General features: G+C 41.1%; 1 protein-coding gene across 1 annotated transcript; it reads right to left on the bottom strand.

The window, feature by feature from the left end:
* Nucleotides 1-843: 843 nt before the first annotated feature.
* naglu (N-acetylglucosaminidase, alpha) lies at nucleotides 844-24,876 on the bottom strand. Its single transcript, XM_050059162.1, has 6 exons — nucleotides 24,383-24,876; nucleotides 15,496-15,643; nucleotides 14,893-15,039; nucleotides 11,998-12,083; nucleotides 5,672-5,928; nucleotides 844-5,452 (listed from the first exon to the last, which is right to left on the bottom strand). The coding sequence occupies exons 1-6, from the start codon at nucleotides 24,793-24,795 to the stop codon at nucleotides 4,248-4,250; spliced, it is 2,256 nt and encodes a 751-aa protein (XP_049915119.1). The 5' UTR covers nucleotides 24,796-24,876; the 3' UTR covers nucleotides 844-4,247.
* Nucleotides 24,877-25,483: the final 607 nt, after the last annotated feature.

The following is a 25,483-nucleotide window of genomic DNA, read 5'->3' on the forward strand; positions in this document are numbered from 1 at the left end:
TCAGAACTAATAGTTTTTCCACATTAAAGTTAGTACAATAAACAAAATCAGACTATAGTGGACTATAGTTATATAATAAATAACCTAATAATAAAAAGTGGAAAACTTAAATGTTAATTTGACTGTAACGTATGCCACATTACTGTCAACTGATATGATTTTTGTAAAGTGTTAGTAAAAGGTAATCAAAAAGTCACATTGTATAGGATTACTGAACATCCTTTAAAAAGGCATTGAATTCATTGATCTAAAAATAATGTCTTAATTGGTGTTTAAATGTCTTAAATCAGTCTTTCAAAAGTTCAAAAATTCTCAGAGATAGGAAGTAAGATTTTATGAATCTTTTATTTCCTGATTCATGATTTTTGAAGCCTAAATGCAATCACCAGAAGTAAAAAGCTTAGGCTTGTGTTAACCCCAGACCTTATATCAGGCATCTAACCAAAAACCCATTCAAAAAAACACACTGACTTCAAGAGAAAACGGGGAGTCCTAACAAGCAACATCTGTGAGAGGTCCTGGTTTACACCTCACATCGAGAGGTCTCATGGGTTTGAATCTGCTGGACAGCTGGAGCCTTTCTGTGTGAAGCATGTTCTGTGTATATGCTTCCTCAAGGTGTATCAGTTTGCTCCCACAGTCTTAATACAAGCAGGGTAGGTGAATTGGAAACTCTGAATTAGGAGTGTGAATGGTTGTGACAGAATAGAGAGCTGTGCAAGTGTACCCTGCATCACCCAAAGCTTGCTGAGATAGTTTCCAGCTCTGTCCTGCTCAAGATGACAGTTGGATATATACATAGCGAGGTTAATATTATCACTGAGCACACATACAACACGGTGGTAGAGAAAGAAATCATTGTATTATTAGTCACATAGTCTTAAGACCTTCATGACATGCCTGAGTTGAATATTCACATTAGTTAAATTCATCAAAATACAAAAATAGCATTTATACAATAAAGAAACTAAAACTGTACAACGTGTGTTGTTTGATGGTACATAATGAGTGTAAGCTGTGCAATGACTCTAAAATACTGCTAAAATACTTACACACTAATTATTCTCCCAAAACATGTTGATTGTCCTTATTTAAAACTACATTTATCACAAAGAAAAATCTCATCCACAACAAAACTAATGTGACTCATAAAAAAGATATGATTTTTCATAAAGTGATGGACATGGACATCTATGAATGATCATATAAAAATATATTTTTAAAAAAGAAAAAAACATCTAGTGTCAAGACATGAACTTATCTGCTAGGTGCACCAGTAGGCAATTTGTCATAGCAGTTACTCATTATTAAACAAATCCCTCTGTTCATAAAACCCTTACAGAAACTCATTGGGTAATGGTCCAATCTCACTGACCGCATAAGCATGAAATTGTAAATTAAGTAGAAAATTGTTATGGAAGATCAGAGACATCCACATTGTTTGGTAACTATGCTACTAGCCCACTTGGGCTACTTTCTGAATGAAGCATTCAGTCCTATCAGTCATTTTGCCCACAATAATTACCTTCAAACTGATGGGCATGATAGTGTCTGAGAATGTCATCTCATTAATGGCTACAAACATTTCAATGCCCATCTGCAGTTACAGTGCAGTGTCACTGATTTAAAGGACTAGTACAACATGTTGGGAAATGTGTTTTATTTATGCTAGTTCAATGTTCAGATGGATATCAATCTCATGTTAAGACTTGTACATGAGATTGATATCCATGGAGTCAAAGTACAGACTTGGTCAGGATGTGGTTAGCCTAGCTTAGCATTAAGACTAGAAGCAGCTAGTCTGACTCACTTATTAACAGGTTATATCTCATTTGTTTAACCTAAAGATGAACTGAAATGTAAAAAATGTATTTTAGTAAGTCTTTTCGTCCCAGTGAGGCTGCCATGTTTGGTACCATCATGTCTGTACAGAGACCAAAGCCAACAACTGTGTTTACTGACTTCATCTGGCACCCTGGGCTGTAGATTTTGCTGGAAAGGGGGCCAAAAAATGCTCCAAGGTTACGCAAAACTTTGGCGAGGGAAAAAGGAACATTGCCATTTTTCAAAATTATTTCTGCATATTGGGGTCCCTAAACAGTCTTGCCATTATATAAATTGTAGGTGAAAGATTGTAAAGTTCTGCACACAATTTATTTCATTAAAGTAGCATTTTTTCAGTCATGATTTTATCGTATGATGTAATAAGTTTGCGGTAATTTCTTCAGGCAATGTTTGATTTTACTTTAATTATTTATTGGAGGGCATTTTTTCGGCAAAAAAAATAAATACAAAATACATGTGGATATATGATTAATTGGATTATAAGGAAGCTGGAAGTATAAAATTTTGCATAGTGATTTGACATCCCCTGGTCTATGGACCGAATCACCATGAAATTGCATTAAAAACAACAGTCACTTCTGGGTAAACAACTGGCAAGTGATTTCAAATATGGAGATAGGCAAAATCGGCAAACTTAATACCAGCTGTGACAACAATGCGACAGCTACAATTTTCACCTCATGAGTTTGTGTGTGTGTGTGTGTGTGTCATCATGGCAAAATGATCTTGGCTGGAGAGATCCCATTACAAGATGGTCTCTAGTTTATTTTTGTTGCCTTTTTTAGCCATAATTGTCATGTTTAAAGACAAAGCGGCCCGGCCTATCTGTATTTTATATACTGTGCTGCTATGCTAGCATCTTTGATAAACAAAATCTGCCAGCATGAAAGCTATGCAATGTACTGCTGTGGACAGGGGCTGCAGCAAAATGTATTTTAGCCACGTCAAGCTGGAATGACCATCGTTAAACAGAGGGGGTGGCTTACGACACTTCTTATCCCCCACCTACAATGCAGTCTTGGGATCCCTCCCCAGACGACTTCACACCCATTCACCCCTGGTCCCACCTGACCTTAATGACTCACATGGTGGCCAGGTGGGTCAACAACTCACACTGTGACCTTAACGACTCTGAAAATAAGAGCTCATGTGACCCCTACGACTCTGCAAGGGTTCCCACCCACACAGGGTTTATAGCCTGCAACTTCGTACCAGTCATTTAGAACTGAAGAAGCTTCTTGGATGAGAGGCGAAACATCTTCAAGAAACGCAAGCAAGTCCAGTTGCCTACGATATTAGCACTTAGGTATTTTAGCCACCTAAAAAAAATCTGAATTCGTTTAAGTGTATGCTGTATTTGGAATATTTTCTTCACTTTACCTTACACACTAACAGATGGAGGCAGTGGTAAACCAGCAACTGCAGTGTTCTGCAAAGTAAAATTAGTGTTTTTGTCAATCTGGTGGCTTAGAGTTCCACGTCGGATAGGGCTGTCTGATGGCAAAGTACTGGGGATGAAAACATTCTAAATATAGCAAACACTTAAACTGATATTGATCTTTTTTTCTAGGTGGCTAAAAACGAACCAACTGAAGCAACATTTGCTCAGCACCATTTCATTTTATGCATGTGACACAGGGCTTTTCTACTCAGAAAACATTTCAAACAAACACTGTCTATAGCAAGAGATACAGCACAGAAGTATGAGGTGAATGGATAAACTGTTGTTCCTCAAGAAATAGTTCCACTACGTAAGTGCCTAAAACCACTAAATTTCATTTTTACATTTCTCTTAGTGCACAGGTAAAACAAACAATATACACTGTAAATAACACAGTTTTAGTCTTATTTTTTTACTTTGGGCAGAACCTGGCTCGCCATTTTCCCCTACTTCCAGACTTTATGCTGAGCTAGGCTAACCATGCCCTGACTCAAGCTCCACATTTAACACACAGACATGACATCCAAATCCATCTTTTCATCTTACTCTGGGAAAGTGAATATGCATATTTCTGAAAATGTTGAACTGTTTCTTTAAGAGCAGCGGAAATAAAAATAATACCAAGGGGGTGCACACATGAAATTCCACACCAAATCAACACCTTAATATGGTCACATGGAAGTCATTCGCTTGCTGTCATTTTCTACTCGTCCTCTTTCATAAGGCATGATTGGATATTTGTTCAGTGTGAATGTTAACTGAAAATCTTTATTTTCCCTACAACATGCACAACTATCCATTACTGTCTTTACAACGTGTGCAAAACAGTACCTGTACATCCAGGCTGTTAGACTTTCTACATCAAAATGTTTTGGGATAGCCACGAAAAAACTGGAGTGGAGAAAGACATTCTTCTTGCTGCAACTTGAGACAAGTTTTTCCAAAATGTAGGCTCTGCTCACTATAGTCTTTTCAAGGCCTGTGGGTAGTACTTGAGGAAGATCCTGCGGGCAATCTCGTATGTGTCTCCCTGAGGCTTGGTCGGGTATCTTCGGCCGTTGTAAATGAATCCCTTTTCTATCTGGAAAACTGCCTGATTGAAGGTGTCCTGCTTGAATGGTCGTCCGCTGTCAAGACACTCTACCAGGGTATGAACGAAAAGGCCCCATCGCTGGGCGTAGTAGTCCTCCATGAGACCTCCCCACTCTTTGCTGGCATAGTCCAGGATCTCACCACTGGGACCCCATAGAGTGAGCTGGTTTCGGGCGTTCATGTCATAGAGCTGTGCCTCCTTCTCATCTATGGCTAAGGATCGGGCCTGCTCCAGCCATGTCCCCAACAGGAAGTTGGGATCGCTACTCAGCAAACGATTGAGCTCAGGCAAGAGGTCATAGACCAGCACTCCGCCTGCAGTCAGCAGCTCTGGCAGCTTCTGATTCTTGTAGGCATCTGCAATATCCTGGTAAAAGGAAGTTGTCAGGACTTGTAGGACCTGCCGAGTCACATCCACTAGATCATACCTATAGGTCTCCTTGGACATGAGAGATGGAGCTGCCTCAATAATCAGTTTCCAGGCTTTGTACAAATCAGCCGGGTCATACCAAAGGTCAGTATTCATGTGAAAGGAAGGCCGACGCACCAATGGGCTGTGGTTGTGGTTCCGGTAATGTGGCACAGTGCAGTTGTAGATGCTGGCGAACAGGAGCCTCCATGCAGCAGTCAGATTCTCTCGTGTGCTGCCATAGCGCCGTACTGCATATAGTGATGCCCATTTGGACAAGTTGACCGGCTCCTTGCGCCAAGCCAGCTCGCTCATCAACTCGTACATTACAGGATTCTGCTCAATGCCCTCAGGTGTTATGCCTATGCCCACCATGGTGGAGTTTGGGAAATGTAAGGCTTTAAAAGGCCCTGAATTGATGCTCTCCACCGTGCCAAAGAATCCACTGTTGCCCCCAAAGTTGTGCAGCATGCACCAGATGAAGGGCTGTCCATAGAACGACTCTGTGTAGGAGAAAATTGGCTCGGTCTCTGCAAACAGGTCCAGCACGATCATTCTTCCGGCGGGCACTCCATGTAGTAGCGCCTGAATCTGGGCAGGCTTCCAGAACACTGCGTCACTGAAGAATAGCCAGCCTTGCATCAGCCAAATTGCCTGAGGGTCAACTAGGGAGAAAAATTAGATTTGGATGAGAAACAAGAAGGGGATAGTTCTCGAACGTGGCGGAAAATCAGCAGGGAGATCGAGGGGGGCTGTCTGTGCGAGAGAAGTGGACAACAGGTCACACACAGGTCATCTAACTAGGGCAATTATTGTACTTGTTACCCAAAATATCAGAAAGGAACCGTCAGATTTCAAATTTGCAATGTGAAAGAGACACTCACCTGCGGTCATTGAGGCGAAGACAGAGCGACTGACTGCAGACAGGTAGGTGGGGTCAGAGGAAGGTGGGGTCATCTCATTGAAGGCGTCAGTGTTGTAGATGTGATCTGTACCAAACTGCTTCACCACCTGGGCCAGATAGAGGGAACCAATCTGAAGGAAAAGTGGGTCACGAGGGTCTAAGACATAGGAGCATGAGAAGCTGCAGTTGAAGTGAGACCAGGGCCCTAGTCTGGTTACATTGGCTCCTGGATACAACCTGAAATATAAAAACATTTCAGTCAATCAAAGGGTGTGACTGAAATATTCACTGTCAGGGTTCCCACACCTACTTAAACTTCAGATTCAAGGACTTTTCAAAGGCTTTCCATGCCCAATTCCCTCACATTCAAGGACCCAACATGGCATCATTTGAGACACGGATTAAGGTTAATTACTGTTACAACACTGAGAAGTTTTATAATGAGAACTCGCAGGCTTTACAGAAGCTCCCAGACAATAATTAAAAAGAGAGAGAGGCTTGAATGTGTGAACACTTCTCAATAGTGCTGTGTTACAGTGATGGCAGGCTATGTGGTCTCTTGCCTTCTTTAATACAGCACAGCAAAACAATATATTGTGTAAGTTGAGTAAAATTTCTATTCTTGTACAAAATGTATAAATTCAAGCACTTACAATGACTCATGTCAATTTATGGTTTTGAAAACTTTAAAGACTTTATACTTTTCCTTTAAATTCACTAACTTTCAAGTATTTCAAGGACCCATGGGAACCCTGTACTTTACTGTCCCAAGCCATATCTTCACCTACTGGTTTTCTCAATAGAATCAGGGACCTGAGACACAGACGTGCAGTAAACTCAAAGTACAGACCCTGAGAGCAACCTGAGTTGGAGAGAAATGTCTGTTTGAGTGTCTGGGTGTTTCTCAAAGTCAAGGAAGGATTCTCAAATGGCTGAATTTGAAGGACGCTACATCATAGACCCCCTCTGAAGGACTGTTCCAATGTCAAGGATTTCTCTGAAAGAAGGACTCAGTCCTTCTTTCAGAGAAATGCGAAGGATGCATGTGTGGATCGTCCACGGGTATAAAATCCCCACAATGCTTTGCACACGATTTGCTGGAAATGAAGGCGGGGCCTCTTCAATGAAATCTGCTCTAGCGGAGCTCAGCAGGACTTAGATAAATATGTCATTTATTTGGATTAATGTCTCCAGGAGTTTTTACCATACAAGCATGAAAAAAAATATTGACAGAAACCTCATAATTTACACTTTCCAATATGTCCACCGCTAAATAACGAGATTTTTTTTTAAATAACGTAATTTAGATCAAATATAAAAGGTTTTAAATTAATCATCCACAGCAGAGATGAAGCGCTAAATGTCCGTCTCCCCTCCTCCTCCCACTATACTATAACGACATGATAACTGCTCTTATTCTGTCAACTTCAGGTGGTGTATTTTTAGGGGGAATAGTGGTGAGAACAGCCACAGTAAAGATGTTGGAATATCTTGCAGGTCAAAGATAACATTACCCGGCGGTATAATGTACAATCGGCGCGGTCAGCTGTTTCAGAGCAGTGCGGCTCATCATATCAGATCCGCTATTGATATTATTGTAGCAGAGTGTGTGGTGATACACAAAGAAAATATAGAACACTTTGAAATGACAGAGTGATTCTGTGTGTGAGTCTGTGCATAAACCGTTAATGATAATTTTGAACTTTTTTCAGCTGTTGTCTTTACTTCATTACTCCACTTACTCTTAAATATGATGCAGAAATACATTCTCCCTAAAAGTCACATGATTCTGACAATACTGATACATTTGTTTAAAACTGTACAACAACATTAGAGAGTGCCAAAATTATTACAGTACCCTGAAACCCTCTAAGTCTGCTGAGGGTTAATAACGTACAAATAGGGACACTTGTTAGCCTGTTCCAATGTGTGTTAACTGAATGCTAGGAAGGACTCTTGCCTTGCCTCTGCAGGATCCTTTCTTTGACTTTGAGAGACACCCTCTATTTGAGCCCCAACTTCTTTATATATAGATATTCTTAGACAGTTCCTTAACTTGTTCAAATTCCCTGACCATTCCAATGGACATATCTTTTCTAGGATGTCTAGATCTACTATTACTGTCATCTGAGTCCACCCAAATACATAGACTTGATTGGCTGTCTATAAGCCAATCACAGTGCTCAATGTCATGTAACTGGGCTGTAACACAGTGCCCCAGGAATGATGGAGTGTTCCAAATCGCATACTTTTTATTCTTATTTTCTAGTAGATACTGCAACTGCCCTTAAAAAGTACGTACAGTTGCATGCAGTATGTACGCTATAAGGACATACTACCTCCTCCTAACGGTACGCCCTGAAATTTGACCCTCTTACTCATATATCTGTTACCGTAGAGATAAAACAAAATGCTGTTCACCAAGCTTGCCAGAGATGGAGGTTAACCCAGAGAGCTCTGATGTTATTTTGCAATACGTTATAACTGCATATATTATAGATTCTAACATATTATATTCACAATAGTAAAATCACAGAGGCTATGCATTTCTCTGTCATTGTTATTTAATACTTATGCCCTTTTGTTGTTGATTATATTTCACTGCAACTTCTGACAGTTGATGTGATGTATCTTTGGCTGTGCTTGTGGGTCAGTAAAAAAAGAAGCATGCTAGCTTGCATACTCCAGTGTTAATTTCGTTGACGAAAACTGACAAAAAAAATTTAATCAACGACCTTTTTCCATGACGAAAACAAGACAATGACAAGCTGAAAATAGATTTTGATAATAAAAACTTGAACATGAAACATGAAATCTATGTTTCATTTGACAAGACGTGACAAAAATGTTAGTGGTGGACTATCGGACATTGAAAGCCATGAATAGCCATGCTTGAAATTATCTTCAAATGCTGCATGAAGGATAGGCTGGCAAATGCTAGTAAATAGTCGGCGCCAGGATGTTTCGCTAGCCAGCAAAAACACTCACACCAGAGCAGCATCAGCCGTTGGTGTGAGTTGTGAGCTGTAAACAGCAGTAAATAATCAGCTGTCTGACTGTGGATGGTGGAGCTGCTGAATGGATTTGTGGAGTTTGTTAGTTGCAGTGTGGCTGCCGGACTTCACATCTGATCCCCAGAAGACTCCACTCAGTCTGGACACAAGAAGGTTTTGGGGTTCATGCTGTTTGACAAGCAAGTAGGAGGCTCACTTATCTGTGACTGTAGCTGTGCTGTGAGTAAACAGTCTGAACTCAGAAGAGTTTTCTCTGACAGAGATGAACGCTTAGTTTTAATCACCAACTCTGTGAGAGGACACGAGTTTAAACCTCCAGACTGAAATGTTGCAAATAAAGAAAGAATTTGGGCATTAATTAAGTTATTTCTCTGCTTTTTAACAGTGAGATGGATAAGTCAGAGTTTACAATGAACCTGGGTACAAATCCTAGTTGTCTCAGATTAGTTATTTGTGGTGTTTCTGAGTTTTTGAGAGCATTAATAGAGAGATGCTGAGCTTTTCAAATGATGATCAGTAAGTGTGTGCTCATAAATCACCCCTTAAACCTGTCAAAAACAGCTGGAGAAATGAGAGTCTGTAAGTGTGTCGAAATTGTTTGTAGCTGTATAAAAAAAACTGTCTAAATGAAATTTTTACACATCTTGTCACCTCGATTCTAACTAAAGTAGCCTAACTGGATCATATTAAACATTAAAAAAACATATAGAAAACATAATGACTGAAATGTTTTGAATTTTTGTTGACTAAAACTAAGAAGGATAAAAATGACTCAAATATGACTAAAACTAATAAGCATTTTCGTCTAAGACTATATCTAAAATAGCTTTCAAAATTAACAGTGCCGTACTGCAAAATCCAGATTGTAGTAAAATATTCTGGTATTTTTGGTGTACTGCATTTGACAGTATGTACTGGGAAATACTAAATCTTTTTCTGGCATACTACATAGAATGGTAGTATGGGCCTTGGAACACACATTGAGTCCTAAAACCCAAAAATGAGTTAGCATTTTTCCACTCCTGGTTCCCGCGTCTCAAAGTCAATGGGTTTTCTGAAAATGTTTTGGTTTGACACGAAGTACACTGCTCAAAAAAATGGAAGGAAACAGTATAACACCAAGTCAGTTAAACTTCATGGATATCAATCTGTCCATTTAGGAAGCACAAGTGATTGTGAATCAGTTTTTCCTGCTTGGTGCAAAAGAAAGTGACAACAGGTGCAATGGAGAGGCAAAAGCAAGACAACACCTAAAAAGAGAATGGTTTTACATGTGGTGGCCACAGACAGTTGCTCTCTCCCTGTCCTTCCTGACTGTTTCTGCTCTAGTTTTGTGTTCTGCTAGTGTCCTTGTCACTACTGGTAGCATGAGGCGGTACCTGCAGCCCAATCAGGTTGCACAGGTAGTCTGGCTCCTCCAGGATGGCACATCCATACGTGCAGTCACAAGACGGTTTGCTGTATCTCTCAGCACAGTCTCAAGATCATGGAGGAGATTCCAAGAGGAGAGCTGGACAGGGCTCTAGAAGGGCATCACCCAGCAGCAGGACCAGTATCTGGTCCTTTGTGTGAGGAGAAAAAGGACGAGCACTGCCAGAGCCCTACAAAATGACCTCCAGCAGGCTACTGGTGTGCATGTTTCTGACCAAATTGTCAGAAACAGACTCAATGAGGGTGGCATGAGTGTCAAATGTCCTCTAGTTGGACCTGTGCTACCAGCCCAGCACCATGCAATTCACTACCAGAATTGGCAGGTCTGCCATTGGCACCCAGTTCTCTTCTCAAATGAGAGCAGGTTCCTACACATGTGACAGGCGTGAAAGGCTCTGGAGAGATCTGGAGACTCTGTGGTAAATGTTCCTCTGCCTGTATTATCATACATCATCCAGCATGACCAGTTTGACAGTGGGTCAGTGATAGTCTGGGGAGGCATATCCTTGGAGGGTTGCACAGACCTCCATGTCATAGCCAACAGTATCCTGACTGCTGTTAGGTACCGGGATGAAATCCTCAGAGCGATTGTCAGACCGTACGCTGGTGCACTGGGCTCTGGGTTCCTCCTGGTGCAGGACAATGCCTGGCCTCATGTGGCCAGAGTGTGTGGGCAGCTCCTGGATTATGAAGGCATTGATGACATTGACTAGCCCTCTCGTTCCCCTGACCTCAATCGTTATGTAATGTGTGCATCTGTCGCCGCCAAGTACTGCCACAGACTGTCCAGGAGCTCACTGATGCCCTGATCCAAGTCTGAGAGGAGATCCCCAGGACACCATCTGCCGACTCATCAAGAGCATGCCCACACATTGTTGGGAGTGCATACAGGCATGCTAAGGCCACTGAGTCACATTATGAGTTGCTGTGATAAAATTCACACAAGTCAGATCAGCCTGTGATTTCAATTGTTTTACTTTGATTTTCGGTGTGATTTTGAAACCAGCCCTCAATGGGTTGATGATTTTGGTTTCCAGTGATCGTTATTACGACATTTTGTTCTCAATTATACAATGTACATCAGTAAAGATTTTCAACTTGAATAGTTCATTCATCAAGATCTGATGTGTGATTTAAGTGTTCCCTTAAAAATTTTTTGAGCAATGTACATTTTTGAGCTCACAGTGGTCAACTATCTCATACTCAAAAGATAACTTAGCCTGGCTGATTAACACAGACCTATCAGTATCAGCATAAATGACAGTTGATAAGTAACAATATATATCAGTAGAGAATTGTCAGAGATATGTTTGACATTAGAGGAAGTGATTCCAACAGATAGTTTGTCCTCCATAGAGCGCTGACAAGTTTATTTACTGCACTGTAAAAAGTCCCACTCACATCATACCTTGGACACAATATATCACAACCAAATTAAGGGAATTATTATTACAAATAATTGCTCATGTTAATTTTTTTTAATGTTCCAAGCCAATTCTAGGGTTTGGTGTCGGAGCCAATTAGATCAGTATCAACTAAAATAGATCTGATCAAAATCTGATCCCATATATTTTACTGTATTCTGCTGTGTTTTATATGCCTCCGCTTGCTAGTGTTGCAGCCCTGCTTTCCCTTACCATAACCTTAAGTGGGAGTATTTCATTGCATATCCAGGTGAAAATTAGAGGTTGAATATATAAACATTTGTATGGGGATAAAACGTTCAGGTAACGTTAGCAGCTCCTCATTATTTTGAAAGCGGCACTCTTTGCTTTCACCAGTAAAATGACAAATGTCGCTGGCAGCAGGTCATATCAGCTGTCATTTATTAACATTAAAATGTTAAACAAGCAGGAGTCACCTGAGGATTCCTTTGGGAATGTTCCCAGAAAAGGCTGGCAGCACAGGAATCATGCCAAAGGATCTCATTCGCTCCAAGATTTTAAACTGCAAAAAGGAAGGAAATATCATGTGAGAGGATTCATTCCGAGGCAGCTGGTCAGATAAAATTCATCAGCAAACATTTTAAATATACACATGATTTCATCTACAAAAACAGATGGTCGTTATAAAGGATAGATGGTCAGTTTATGACAACTTGGGCCTTATTTTGGCCATGGGTTGGAAATGAACCCCCAGATCAGTCAGACTTATTTAAAATAGAAAACAAAGGCAACAGTAAAACTACGAACACAACTGAGTGTGGTCACAGTTAACAGACCCACTTCCAGCTTCAGCTTTGAGCTACTGTACTAATGCTGTGTTCACACTTAGAGCAACATAGCTATAGGTTACAATTCATATTCAATGGAAGCTGCTGACATAAAGCTACAAACTGATGCTCGACACTTGTCCCTGCTGGTGTGTGTGATGTACTGCAAATAAAAATTGAGCTGGCCTTAACTTTTTTCAGCGCCCTATGATGCCGTAATGTGTCAACCAATCATAACCCCTTTTACACTTCCGTGAATGTTGGGCAATTTCGCCGGCAAGCTGAGAGCGTTCAGCCACACAGAGCCGGATTGGCGAGTTGATCCCAGGTGCCCAATTTTCCTCCTCTTAGGGTAGTCATATTGGCAGAACCCTTTTAGTTTAAACAACGGGAGGGGCTGTTGATGACCTGTGGGAGGAGCTGTTGATGACGCGGCACGTGCGAGCCACTGGCGGTGGATAAACAGGAAACAGCTGATAGCAGAAATTAGCAAGCAGCTAGTAGCAAAAGGGAAATTGATACTGTAAAGATGAGCAACTGGGGAGACAAGGAATTGCATGCCCTCCTTGTCCTCGCAAACGAAGAGGCCATTAATCGTCAGATGACAGGAACGGTGAGGAACGGGCCAACTTATGAGAGAATCGCCGAAGGACTGACTAGCCATGGCTTCCCTCCCACGGCACTGTTTACGTCACATGCTGAGCTACACGTTTTTTTACTTACTCAAGCCCCCCTTGCCCTGAAAAAGGCGCATTCTGTATAAACAAAAGTAGGTTGGCAGCATTTTGCCACACTCCCCGATTTTGTTTTTATATTGCCAATGCTGAAAAAAGACTGATTGGGCTTTCCTGCAAATTTGCACAACTCCTATCTAAAAAGGGCTATATATTGCTTGTGTCTAGCTGCAGTGCTGTTTGATTTAGATAAGTTAACAGATGCTTTGCTAACTTTCTGTGACTTATAGTGCACCTGGAGATGTTGAAATGGAGCACAGACATTGATCAACAGCATAGATATTTTTTTGGCCAAATACAAACTTTAGATGACGTTCAGTCCAGTTGCTTTATGGTAAGTAGCAGACACACACAAGCCTGTGACAACGTAATTATGGTACTGAGTGCTTGAGAAACACTTCAATGCGTAACTTGACAATAATGTAGCTGGTGACACTGTTGCGTTGTTGCAGCAGTAGCTCAGCCCATAGGGACTTGGCTTGGGAAACAGAGGGTCGTCAGTTCAAGTCCCTGTCTGGACCAAATATGAAGCATGGACTGGTGGCTGGAGAGGTGCCAGTTCACCTCCTGGGCACTGCCGAGGTGCCCTTGAGCAACCGCTCAGGGCGCCTGTCCATGGCAGCCCCCTCACTCTGACATCTCTCTCTACTTTGTGCATGTATAGGTCCTGTTTGGGCATGTGTGTGTATTTCGGACCTGTGTGTTAATGACGACGGAGTGAAAAAATTTAATTTCCCCTAAAGGGTATTAATAAATAAAGTATATAAAATTAAATTAAAAGTGTGGACACAGCCTAAGTGTGGACGTGTAAACATGTCAATGAAACACGTTTTCCTGTGCAATGAGAAATATGAGCAATATTCAGATGTGTTCACTTTCAACATTGACGTAAAATATAAGGGTTTAGAATCAACTTGGGGGTTTCGGTGTCACTATGGCCTCACTTGCACCAAGTAGTCAAGTTCAGTTCAGTTTAGTTCAGCTCTTCACACATTAGAACGGTTATTTTTGCATTGACATTGTCAAAGTTGGGGATGGAACCCATACAACTGCTCAATGCCGACCCATCACACTGACCCGATACTAAAAGGTGGAGCTAGAAACACTACAGTCCATTGATTGGTCTCGAGAGAACAGTCACTCTTGCCCAATAATGACTCAGTACACAACCCCGCTATTTTTAAAGATATCGTCATTTACGCCAGAGACTCTAAACTGTCCAGCATGTTCTTTTTGTTCTGAAAATGTCACAGCCCCGTTTGGTGGACGATCAACAAGGTGCAGACATTCCTCTGCATCACCCTGATGAGGAAATACACCAAGAGCTGGATGGAGCAGTGACACAGCAATAACTGTCTGGCAACAACTCCACCTGGATTTAAGAATACTGTCTGCAGTGGAAACATCACACTGATCTCGGGTTTGGTTACATGTCTGTACAGATTATGTATGGTTCTAAGGGTACTACACCGGAAGTGTTTGGTTGAAATGTGGCATACTTAACTGTGTTTCAAGATCTCAGCCATTACTTTTGCAAATACAATGTTATTAAAACCTAAACTGTTCAAACTGAAGCCACTATATCTAGAATAGCAATGTGATTATAGTATCTTTAATTTTTTTCTGGTGGTCAAAGTTTCTGTTTATTGTAAAATAAGACAACCCAGTTGAAAACAACTATGCAGTCTATGTGAACATTTATTCTCAGTCTCAGTGTTGGATACTACCACTCGGTGGTGCCAAAGTCAAAAATGTCCTAATTCTAGACATAGTGGCTTCCAACTGTTGACAAGCATGGAGGCTTCAGTACTTGGAGGAAGAGCTGGTTCACATGCCAGGACTGTGGCAGGGGCCCACCGAACTTGAAAATGTTTCCCATACGGTTCCAGGCAAGAAAGGCCGGGCCAGAGAAGAACTCTTCAATCTCCGACTGGTTTAACCCAAGAGCTCGGTAAACCTAAAGGTACACAACAAGTTGATAAGTTAATGTTCACATGCTGCTGCACATATCAAGCTATGTATCATGTATCTGCCTCTAATACATTATCATTGCAAAGGTCAAATTGAGCATTCAGAGGTTTCTCTTTCTTCTCTTGACATATGACTCTGTGTCCTCCCATCTGTTGGTATCTTTTCCCCTTCCATGTTATCTTATTTTGCTTATTGCTCTGGGAATAATGCAAAACTAAAGTATGTAGCTTTTTCTACTCAACTCATAATTCGATGTTAGCTCTTTCCTGATAAATTTGATTTGCTTAGAAGCACAGAAGTATTTGTTGCTCCATCTGTCTGTTGAGCCAATAATGGATGATACAGTACATGGATACCACAGGCTGTTTTAACAGCGTTCCTTTGGTTTAATGTAGCTTTTGCAAGAAATATCACCACTTTCAGCCTACAGGTTTGCTCTTACCTCTTGCCACAGGGCTTCTTGGCCGGTGAAAGCCAGCGGCAGATTGATTCCATTGAGTGCCATCCAGTCGATCTCTCTCTCCCATCTTGGCCAGTCCCACCACACAGAGGAATAGCTAAAAGTGCAGACGTTCTGGTAATACCGGAATCTAGATACAAAGACACAAATATTATTTACAATAAAAGTTATGAGTCTTAAAATGACATGTTCAAATGATATTAAAAACTAGTTATTCAAAAAGGAAAAGTTAATGATCCTAAAATCCAACCCATCAAACTAAAAAAAAATAAATCAAGCTACAAGTCAACTAAGAGAAACGAAATAACAAAATATCATGCTTTGTTAGCATTAAGCTAAAAAAAATTGTGCCCCTTATGTATAGCTATGTACAAAGTTTGAGTCAGGCAGCAAAGCATCTATATCTCTGGTTGATATTTCAACAATCACAAAAGTCATTAAACAACACCTGCTGCAGTTTTGAGGGTCTCTCTGGAAAGCTTAGATTATTATGGATTCAAAATAACTGCATGAGCTAAGTTATTTTCAACCCATTTCACTGTTTATGATTTGATCTCCGACCTAATGCACACAAATAAAGTAGCCTAAGTTGCTTCAAGTATATGACACATCATCAAAATCAAGTTTTACTATCCAGTGCATTTATCAAAAATAATGATTTTATCCATAATTTGACATGTTATTGAAATGCATGTATTTCTTTTCTTGCTTTGTATAAAGTAACAAGTGGTATGTAGGGTTGCAACGGTATACCGGTTTCAAGGTATACCGTGATGTTGAAATTGACGATTATTGTACCGTGTGCATTTGCTTATCTACAGTATTAAAAAAAATGATGCAACTGGACAGAAAATCTCAACTTTATTTTAGGTATTATCAAAAGGGAGACTTTTTAGACATACTTCCATTGAAAAATGGTTTACTGATAGTAATAATTGACCTATGGCCTGAGTCCCGCCCTCAGACGCGATGAGCCAATCACAGTACGTATAGCCATTCCCATACACTCGGGACATTCTTTGCCTGGACGTTCATTGAAATGCATTACAAAAAGTCAGTTTTGTTCGGTTTTATGAGCTTTTTCTGAGAATTGAAGTTTAAAAATGGTCCAACGGTGTGCATGGGGTACATGCAACTCTGACACAAGGTATCCTGAGAGGCTGGGCGATGGGGTGTATTTTTTACCCTTTCTTAAACCACATCTCAACCGAGAAAAGTGTCTCCTTTGGATAAAGTTGTGCAGTAACGTTAGACCACAACATCAACTCAACGTGAATAAGATTAACAATGATGTCTACATCTGTTCTAAGGTAAGTCAACATTGTGTTTGAGGCAACATATTGTCACTTTGCTGGAAAGAAATATAAAGTTATCTTTAACATCTCTAGCTAACGTTAGCTAAAGTTAGCCTAACGTTAGCTCCTAGCTGCGTTGTTCATCATGTCACCTTGTTTGCTGGGAGTTCATTAGCCTATTTTGTTCTAGTTTTGTACTTTGGTGATCGTACATCATTGTTAGCTGTTGTCCAAAGGGCTCTAGTTAAGCTAACGTTAACTTCTGGAGCTTAGCTTCATTAACTTATCTGTAATGGCAGAGATAACAAAGGTTGGCAAACGTTATGCTGAATGATTCAGTGTAAATACTGTAGCACCAAACTAACGGAGAGACACTCTTGGTAAAGATGGTAAAAAGGCCGTTATCCTTTTCTCATATTCTGAGCCAAAAACCTTAACTTCAGTGGCACTTTAACTTGTTGTCTTTGATGGCGACAGCAACGAGATGCGGTTCACAAGCGTACACTGTGACCTGTAAATTTTGGCTTGTAATTTAAGCTTTTCATCGACCTTCTCAACAATAAAATGATGAATATATCCCTCCAATGCGTAGTTTAGGCCCTTTTGGTTACTGCTCAATGACATCTGATTGTTATGTCCCCAAAAATCATCAATTGCCTCCTGCGAAATGCTGTGGACTGTGACACCTGCCATAGCGCCTGTCACTGAATGTTGATAGTTTGTCCAAGTGAGTGGAGGGGGGCGTGGCTTAGCCCCAGGTCAATTCTGTAATACCATGATATTTTCTGAGATGGTTATCGTACCTAAAAAATGTCACACTGTTGCAACCCCAGTGGTATGTCCCTTGTGACTATCATCTTTATTTTGATAAAGTCACGATTTGGGAACAGGTTTTAATGGTTAGAGCATTCGCCATTAGACCTGAAATAATCAGTCAATAAAGCAATTAGTTAACTGAAAATTACCTGGCAACTACTCCGATAATTGATTCACTTTTTGAATTTCAAGCAAACTCCTCCATTGTGAGGATTTTCCATTTTTCTCTGTTTTTTACCCTGAATATCTTAGGCTTTAGACTGTTGGTCGGACAGCCCAGAACCTAAGCTGGTGGCTTTACCTCTGGTAGAGCAGTGGTCTACCAATCAGCAGATCAGTGGTTCAATCCTTGGTCCCTAATGTTGAAGCGTCCTTGTCCTTGCGTAAGATACTGAACCCAAAATTGCTGTTAGTGCGTATGAATGCTTATCAAAGCTAATGATTTTCAGGTGGCACCTATATGGTAGCCTCAGCCACCAGTGTGTGTTTGAATGGGTGAATGCTAAGTGCTTTGAATGGTCTCTTTGACAAGAAAAAAGCGCTATACAAATGCCCGTTTACAAAACAAGACATTGGAAATCTTACACTTTGAGAAACTTTGATGGCCATTTTTTTGCCATTTTATGACATTTTATAGACTGATCTCATCAACTAATCAGAAGATAATCTCTCTCTTGTTGTTGACATCTCTGCCCTTTGACCACACCCAGGTTTGTGTCTAACAATGGCAATCTTTGTCAATCGTTCTCCATCTATAATTTTGCGCCCTACTTGAGTCATGCCCACCTCTATTTATTTTTCACCCCTCTCTCCAGTTCTGCTTTAATATACCAGTTTTAATATATTTTGCTTCCATCTCTCTGCCCTGCTCTACTCTACTTCAACGCTACTTAGCTCTCTCTCTCTACTCTACCAGTAGACTACCACATCCACCTGTTGCACAAAACGCACACAGCAGCGTTTCCCCTAGGATGTAGTTGTAGCAGCGGAGGTGAAGCACACGCATGAAAAATAATTTTCACATGCATGAAACTTTTTTGTATGCTTGCAAAGCACAGTCTGCTGGGATGTTTCTATGTATCTACTGGCACCAGAAGGGCTCTTTAGGACTAAGTACATACAGTACATGTGTGCACAGTAATGAGCAGGTGAAATGTCTGCCTAGCTTACATATGAGATGTCTCAAGATTTAGGAAAATACAATTTTATTGAATATAATAAAAGTAAAAAGTCACTTGACATGCTGCTGTTTTGAGCTATGACCTATTTAAGTGCTGGAAGTTGTTGTTTACGTGACAACGCCTGAACGCAACACAAGCTCAGCACCAAGAGTGCCATGCTGCGCTGCTGTGTGAGCAGCGTGTTTGTCTGTGCGTAACAGCAGTCTGTTGATGGTTATTTACACACTGTCTATACAATAACTTTGTCAGCTGACAAACTGCACCGGGCTCGGGGTCAGATTTGGTCAGGAAAATGCGGCCCGAGCCGCTCTAGCGTGCTCACCTGTGTGTGGCAGAACTCCGCCGTGCGCGATACAGAGAGCAGAGGAGAATTGTTAACGCGTGACCATGTAGAGACAGAAATGACAGATGGCATAACACCATAAATAGTATATTGTTGTGTTATTAAGTGAAGCGTCCCTCGCGCAAAATAATATGACTCGCTGTGCCGCTCTGTGCTTCACTTGTGCCATGTAACCAATCAATGGGGGCTGCGGGCAGGACATTGTTACACAGCCTGTGCCTGTGACTTCAGGCAGAGAGACCGTTGCATCAGAGCCGAAGGAGCCCGTTTTAAAGGCGCTGTATGTAAGAATGTGGCCAAAACAGTTCCTGCACTCAAATTCAAAATACTGCCACGAGTCGTGTCCGCCCCCCCTCCCCTACAGATTCGAGGTTGCTNATGCTATGTACCGGGACACTGCTAATGCTGCTGCCGGGATACAGCTGAGGAGAAGCCGGCTGCAAATGCTATGTACTGGGACACTGCTAATGCTGCTTGCCGTGCTGCTGTAGCTCAGTCGTAACTGTAACTGATGCTGAGACTCTACTGACTGCGTGACTGGTAGACGGTGGTGGGTGGCGCAACCGGCCAAAACACAAATTCAAAACATAAACATGATTTGTGGACTGTAAAAAATGTTTTTTAAATGCGAATATTCTGGCTGTACTATTGTTGTCGGTGAGATCAGTATGTTATATGAACATTATTCCTTAGTCTCTGTGACATATTAGGATGATTTTAAAACTATTTGTTTTAGATTTCTTACATATAGCTCCTTTAAAATACATTTATTTTATCAATTAGTTATTAACTTTTACTATTTTTAGCAAGTTGAGTTGTTAGTTTACATGCCCGACCTTGAGTTTTACTTGCCCCGGGCAATCGGGCAATCGTTATTGTTGAGCCCTCCAAGTGCCATTAGCCCTGTTCATAGAGTCCCTTAAGCAAAGTTCAATGCCGACTGATTGCTCAGGTGTAGTTTGAAAGCTGATTGATTGCTCAGGTTTAGTTTGAAAGCAAAAAAAATCACATGGAGGCTAATAATTTTGACCACCTTAATTTTCACTACATTTGGTACAAAGCAGGGGCGGCATGGTGGTGTGGTGGTTAGCACTGTCACCTCACAGCAAGAGGGTTCCCGGTTCGATCCCGGGTGTGGGAGCACTTCTGTGCGGAGTTTGCATGTTTTCCTTGTGTCAGCGTGGCTGGCACTCCGGCTTCCTCCCACAGTCCAAAGACATGCAGATAATTGATAACTCTAAATTGTCCGTAGGTGTGAATGTGAGCGTGAATGGTTGTCTGTCTCTATGTGTCAGCCCTGCGATAGTCTGGTGACATGTCCAGGGTGTACCCTGCCTCTCGCCCGATGTCAGCTGGGATAGACTCCAGCCCCCCCGCGACCCTCAAGAGGATGAAGCGGTTAGAAGATGAATGAATGAATGAATGGTACAAAGCAAACTGTAAGATTTATTTTACATTCCAAAACATACCAAATGGGCCTTTACACCAATTAATGTTTTACTATGTAAACTTTTATGAATCGTGCAAACATTAGGCAGAATTCCATGGTTCCTTAGGGGCTAATACTTTTGACCTTAACTGTGCCATTAATTTTTATTGCTTCAGCTGGACTTTTGGATTCACACACACACACACACACACACACACACACACACACACACACACACACACACACACACACACACACACACACACAAGAATCACTTTTCAGATATTTACAAATGAGGCATTTCATTAACTTGCTTATAAAGCCTGCAGAGGACACCTCCATCTACAGTGAGGCAGAGAAGTTCATCCTTGAGCTGAGGGACACGTAATATTCCTTTTCTATTCAGTACTTAACTCTGATGATAAATGTGACACAACATAATTCTCACAAAACTGGGAGGTAGACCCAGGCAATGAATACAATGAAGAAGACTGGCAGGAGGCAGTACGCCAAGCACAATCAATCTACACTTGCAACAAGCTTGCGGAAATCCAATATAAAATATTACATAGGTTCCATATAGCTCCTGATGCCCTGCCCAGGATATCTCAAACTATCTCTCCCATTTCCCGAAAGTGTAAAGCAGATCTTGGGACTCTTTTCCACTTCTTCTGGGAGTGCAATCTGATTGATAGATACTGGAGTCACATAACTTGTAAGTACTGCAGGATCTTTAGGACTAAAATAAAAAATGATCCTATGCTACTGCTACAGGGTTTGCCCTCAAAAGATGTAGCACTCTCCCATAATCATTATAACTTGCTGGACAAACTTTGGTCCTTCCTTGTAAATGCATCCTGTTAAAATGGATTAAAGATACTCCACCCACAGTAACAGTTTGGTACAAGGGGATTTTCAGGGTCTTACCTCATGAAAGAATAAGTGCTGTCCTTAGGGGTGATAAGGACTCATTGCTTAAGATCTGGAGCCCTTTCCTTAATCATTCACCATCTACACTTCAACAATCTGTGTTAAAAGGTCGATACCCTTGAGAGTGGAGGCAAACTATGCCTCGTGCCAAATGAGATTTCCTAAATACTTATTTATAGGGATGCACAATGTTGGATTTTTTGCCAATATCCGACATGCCGATATGTAACAACTTATTTGGCCGCTAACAGATACCAATATCAATATATCCACTTTTTTCACCAACCTAATTTTAGTGATCATCAAGTCTCTGACTGTTTTGTAACACTGTTAGCCTTGTGTTATGAAAATAATAAAAATATGTTAAAAAAAAAAAAGAAAAAAAAAGAAACAATAATTATGAAGTTTCCAGTAGGGGTGGGAACCACCAGAGGCCCAACAATACAAAATTATCAGGATATCATGATAGGTAAGTCACAATAGGGGTGGCAGTAGCTCAGTCCATAGGGACTTGGCTTGGGAACTGGAGGGTCACCAGTTCAAGTCCCCGCCCGGACCAAATATATGGAGCGTGGACTGGAGAGGTGCCAGTTACACTGGAGAGGTGCCAGTTATACCCTGCCGAGGTGCCCTTGCGCAAGGCATCGAACCCCCAACCGCTCAGGGCGCCTGTCATGGGCAGCCCCCTCACTCTGACATCTCTCCATTTAATGCATGTACTGTATAGGTCCTGTTTCTGGATGCATGTGTATTTCGGGCCTGTGTGTATATGACAACAGAGTGAAAAGATTGAATTATAAGAAAGTATATAAAATTAAATTAAAAATTAAATAAAATATAACTGTGATTTTAAATGTGTGTCAGTGTCCAAATACTTACAACCTGCACTGCATGTTAATAGATCCAGTTTGACTTTGGTCAATTCCAGTATGATAAAAGTCATTAAGTTTACCCACTATACCTATGTTGTACATATATTTTTAGTGTATTTACAATGTGCATATTGAGATTCAACAAAAAAGTACTGAAATATCAAATATTTTAACTGTCCATTTCTTTTAAGGTTGTCATATAACATTACTTAAATGAAGCTCTAATCACACAGGCATTGCTGTTTTCGAAACCAGTGTAATCTAAGCCTTAGTGCTGGTACATGATTGAAGCTTCCATCTGGTTAAGAGTTGCTCTCTGCCACCAAGTTATAGTCATGGGAAAACTAAAGTGTGCCATGCTTGCCATGGCTTTTTCAATCTAACTACTGTGCACATGACATAACTGGGGTGAGCTGATGCGGGTCTAATGCACAACAGATAATTGAAAGGAAGGGTCCTTTAAAGGGCCCAGCCTTGGTACAAGTGTCCATAGTGCTCACAGTAAACAATGAAAAATAATGTGTGACAACGCTCCATTTGTTATGCACCCGTGGGTTTTGATGTGCCGTGTAACAGTGGAGGGGGCTGGGGTTACATTTCACCCAAATGCTGCCAGCAAAGAATTCCAACACATAGACATATCATGGAATCCTCTTTCATAAAGTTTGATAGTGCTGTCATGAGTATACACTGTGTCTTATTTGCTGAGAATTATGGAAACCCAGATTTTTAGATGTTATTAGCTGCTGATAATAATCAGCTGGTCATTTAGTAACTATGATTTTAACAAGAATGGCTCCTCTATCTGGTGAAGTCTTGTGCCTGCCACTGAGAGGAGTTGGCACACATCCAATGTACAGCAGTGTCAAGTGCATTTGGTGGGAAAATAACATTTTCAAAGGCGTTTTGCTGATGTCAGTAACTTTGCATCAACAAATGCAATAACTACACAGATCTCTATCTGTTTGCATAGAGTGTTTAGAGTGCTCCAGGGGTAACATTTTTCTGACACTGACACGTACAATATTGTGCAGTAACCTTCAGTATACTAATTTATTCTCACCAACACATCTTAAATGTATATATTTATTCAACATGTTTATTCTTATTCTTGTTTGTATTATTTTGATGTATATATTGTAGTGAACATTATTGCATAATGCATATTTTCTATTTTTGAATGTAACATACTAGTTTATACAGTGTGATGTAGCCACAATGTACGTTTGTATATTTTTACACACTTACAGACATTTTTATTTCTATATCTATTTTACTTTTTATTTCTCTGAGTACTCCGGCTTCCTCCCACAGTCCAAAGACATGCAGGTTAGGCTAACTGGTGACTCTAAATTGGCCATAGGTGTGAATGTGAGCGTGAATAGTTGCCTGTCTCGATATGTTAGTCCTGAGATAGTCTGGCGACCTGTCAAGGGTGTACCCTGCCTCTTGCCCAATGTCAGCTGGGATAGGCTCCAGCCCCCCCGCGACCCCATTTGATCCTATGATTTAATACCTTGCAGCGATTTCCTCAATTAATGTTCGATTTGACTTTTGATTTAATTATTCACCGGAGGGCATTTTGGCACAGGACATACATATGACTACCTCTGCTTTTCAAAATAAGGAAACAAGGTCTTAACAGTAGATACAAGTACAAGTAGATACAAACTACATGATGAAATTGCATTATATTCACAGGAAGTATAACAATGTATAGCGACACGAACACCATAGTAGTTTAGTCAGTAGTAGCTGGTGAGTAAGAGCTAGTAGCCCAGTTTGCTCGCTTAAAAAAATCAATCGCGAGCTCGACCTCCACATCGCATTCCTCGCGCAAAGAAACTTGAGTTGTCAATGTGAAAAGAAGGCAAAGTCCACAAAACGTCAAAGAAATCAAGTATGCCTGGTGTACTGGGCGTATGCCGAATTAAAGAGCTGATGCTAATGGTTCTGTGGACACCTTTGCCAGTTTACACAACACCAAACACTGGGTCACTGACCTATGCTGGGTATTGATGCGCAGGACGCCAGTGAGCTTTGGAAGAGGACGAGGCAGATCCAGCTGGTCACCAGACCAGGAAACATGGCAGTTGCAGAAATATTTCAAGTAGTTATAGATGCCAGAAGCCACGGCCACTCCGGTGCTGCCTGTAGCGACTATCTTATTGTTTTTAGTGGATCTGAGCTCACACACATCCAGGCTGTCGATGGCAAAGCTCCTGTTGACTGACACTATGAACTCCGTAGATCTGTTCCCGAGCAGGCGTTTGAGCAGCTCCACCACTGCTCTCCCCTGTGCCTTGTCGCTGGCTTTTGCTTTGATGTGGTCTAGGGTTGGAAATTTACAATAAGCAGTTACAAAAAGACAGAACACGACGAGCAGAACCAGGCTACAGCCGCTCCTAGGTGACATTTTGATCCCCAGTCAAGTGAAGTGGAGTTTCCCACCGTAGAGCAGGTTTAAAAACAACTTTATTTCACCATTTGCAGATAACCAGGAAGCGTTGCTTTACTGAAGCGCTGCTGGCCAATCAGAGAGAGAGCTGCGGTCTAGATTATAACTCACAGCCAATCAGAGGATGCGGTGCCCATAAAATCAAGCCACTGTTTGTGACCGTGTGAGAGGAGACGGTGGATAAGGATAGTATTAAAAGGGGTCATCCCTGTGTTCCCCGGGTTCTATGTTCCCCATTTAACCCTGCAAAAAAGGTTCTATGTTCCCTGCTTACACAAAAAAGGTTCTATGTTTCCCGGGTTCTATGTTTCCCTCTTACTAAAAAAAAGATTCTATGTTCCCCGCTTATCCAAAAAAGGCAGGAAACATAGCAGTTGCATTAATTTGAAACTTACCCTTTGGGCGATCTATGGAAGGGGTAAGTTTCTGATTGTAATTTCTCCCCATTATGTTCCATTGTGTGTGTTTAGAGATGTTAAAACAACATATTAATGCAACTGCTATGTTTCCTGCCTTTTTTTGGATAAGCGGGGAACATAGAACCTTTTTTTAGTAAGAGGGAAACATAGAACCCGGGAAACATAGAACCTTTTTTGTGTAAGCGGGGAACATAGAACCTTTTTTGAAGGGTTAAATGGGGAACATA

The sequence above is a fragment of the Epinephelus moara genome, chromosome 13, assembly GCF_006386435.1.
Source record: "Epinephelus moara isolate mb chromosome 13, YSFRI_EMoa_1.0, whole genome shotgun sequence".
Taxonomy (NCBI): Eukaryota; Metazoa; Chordata; class Actinopteri; order Perciformes; family Serranidae; genus Epinephelus; species Epinephelus moara.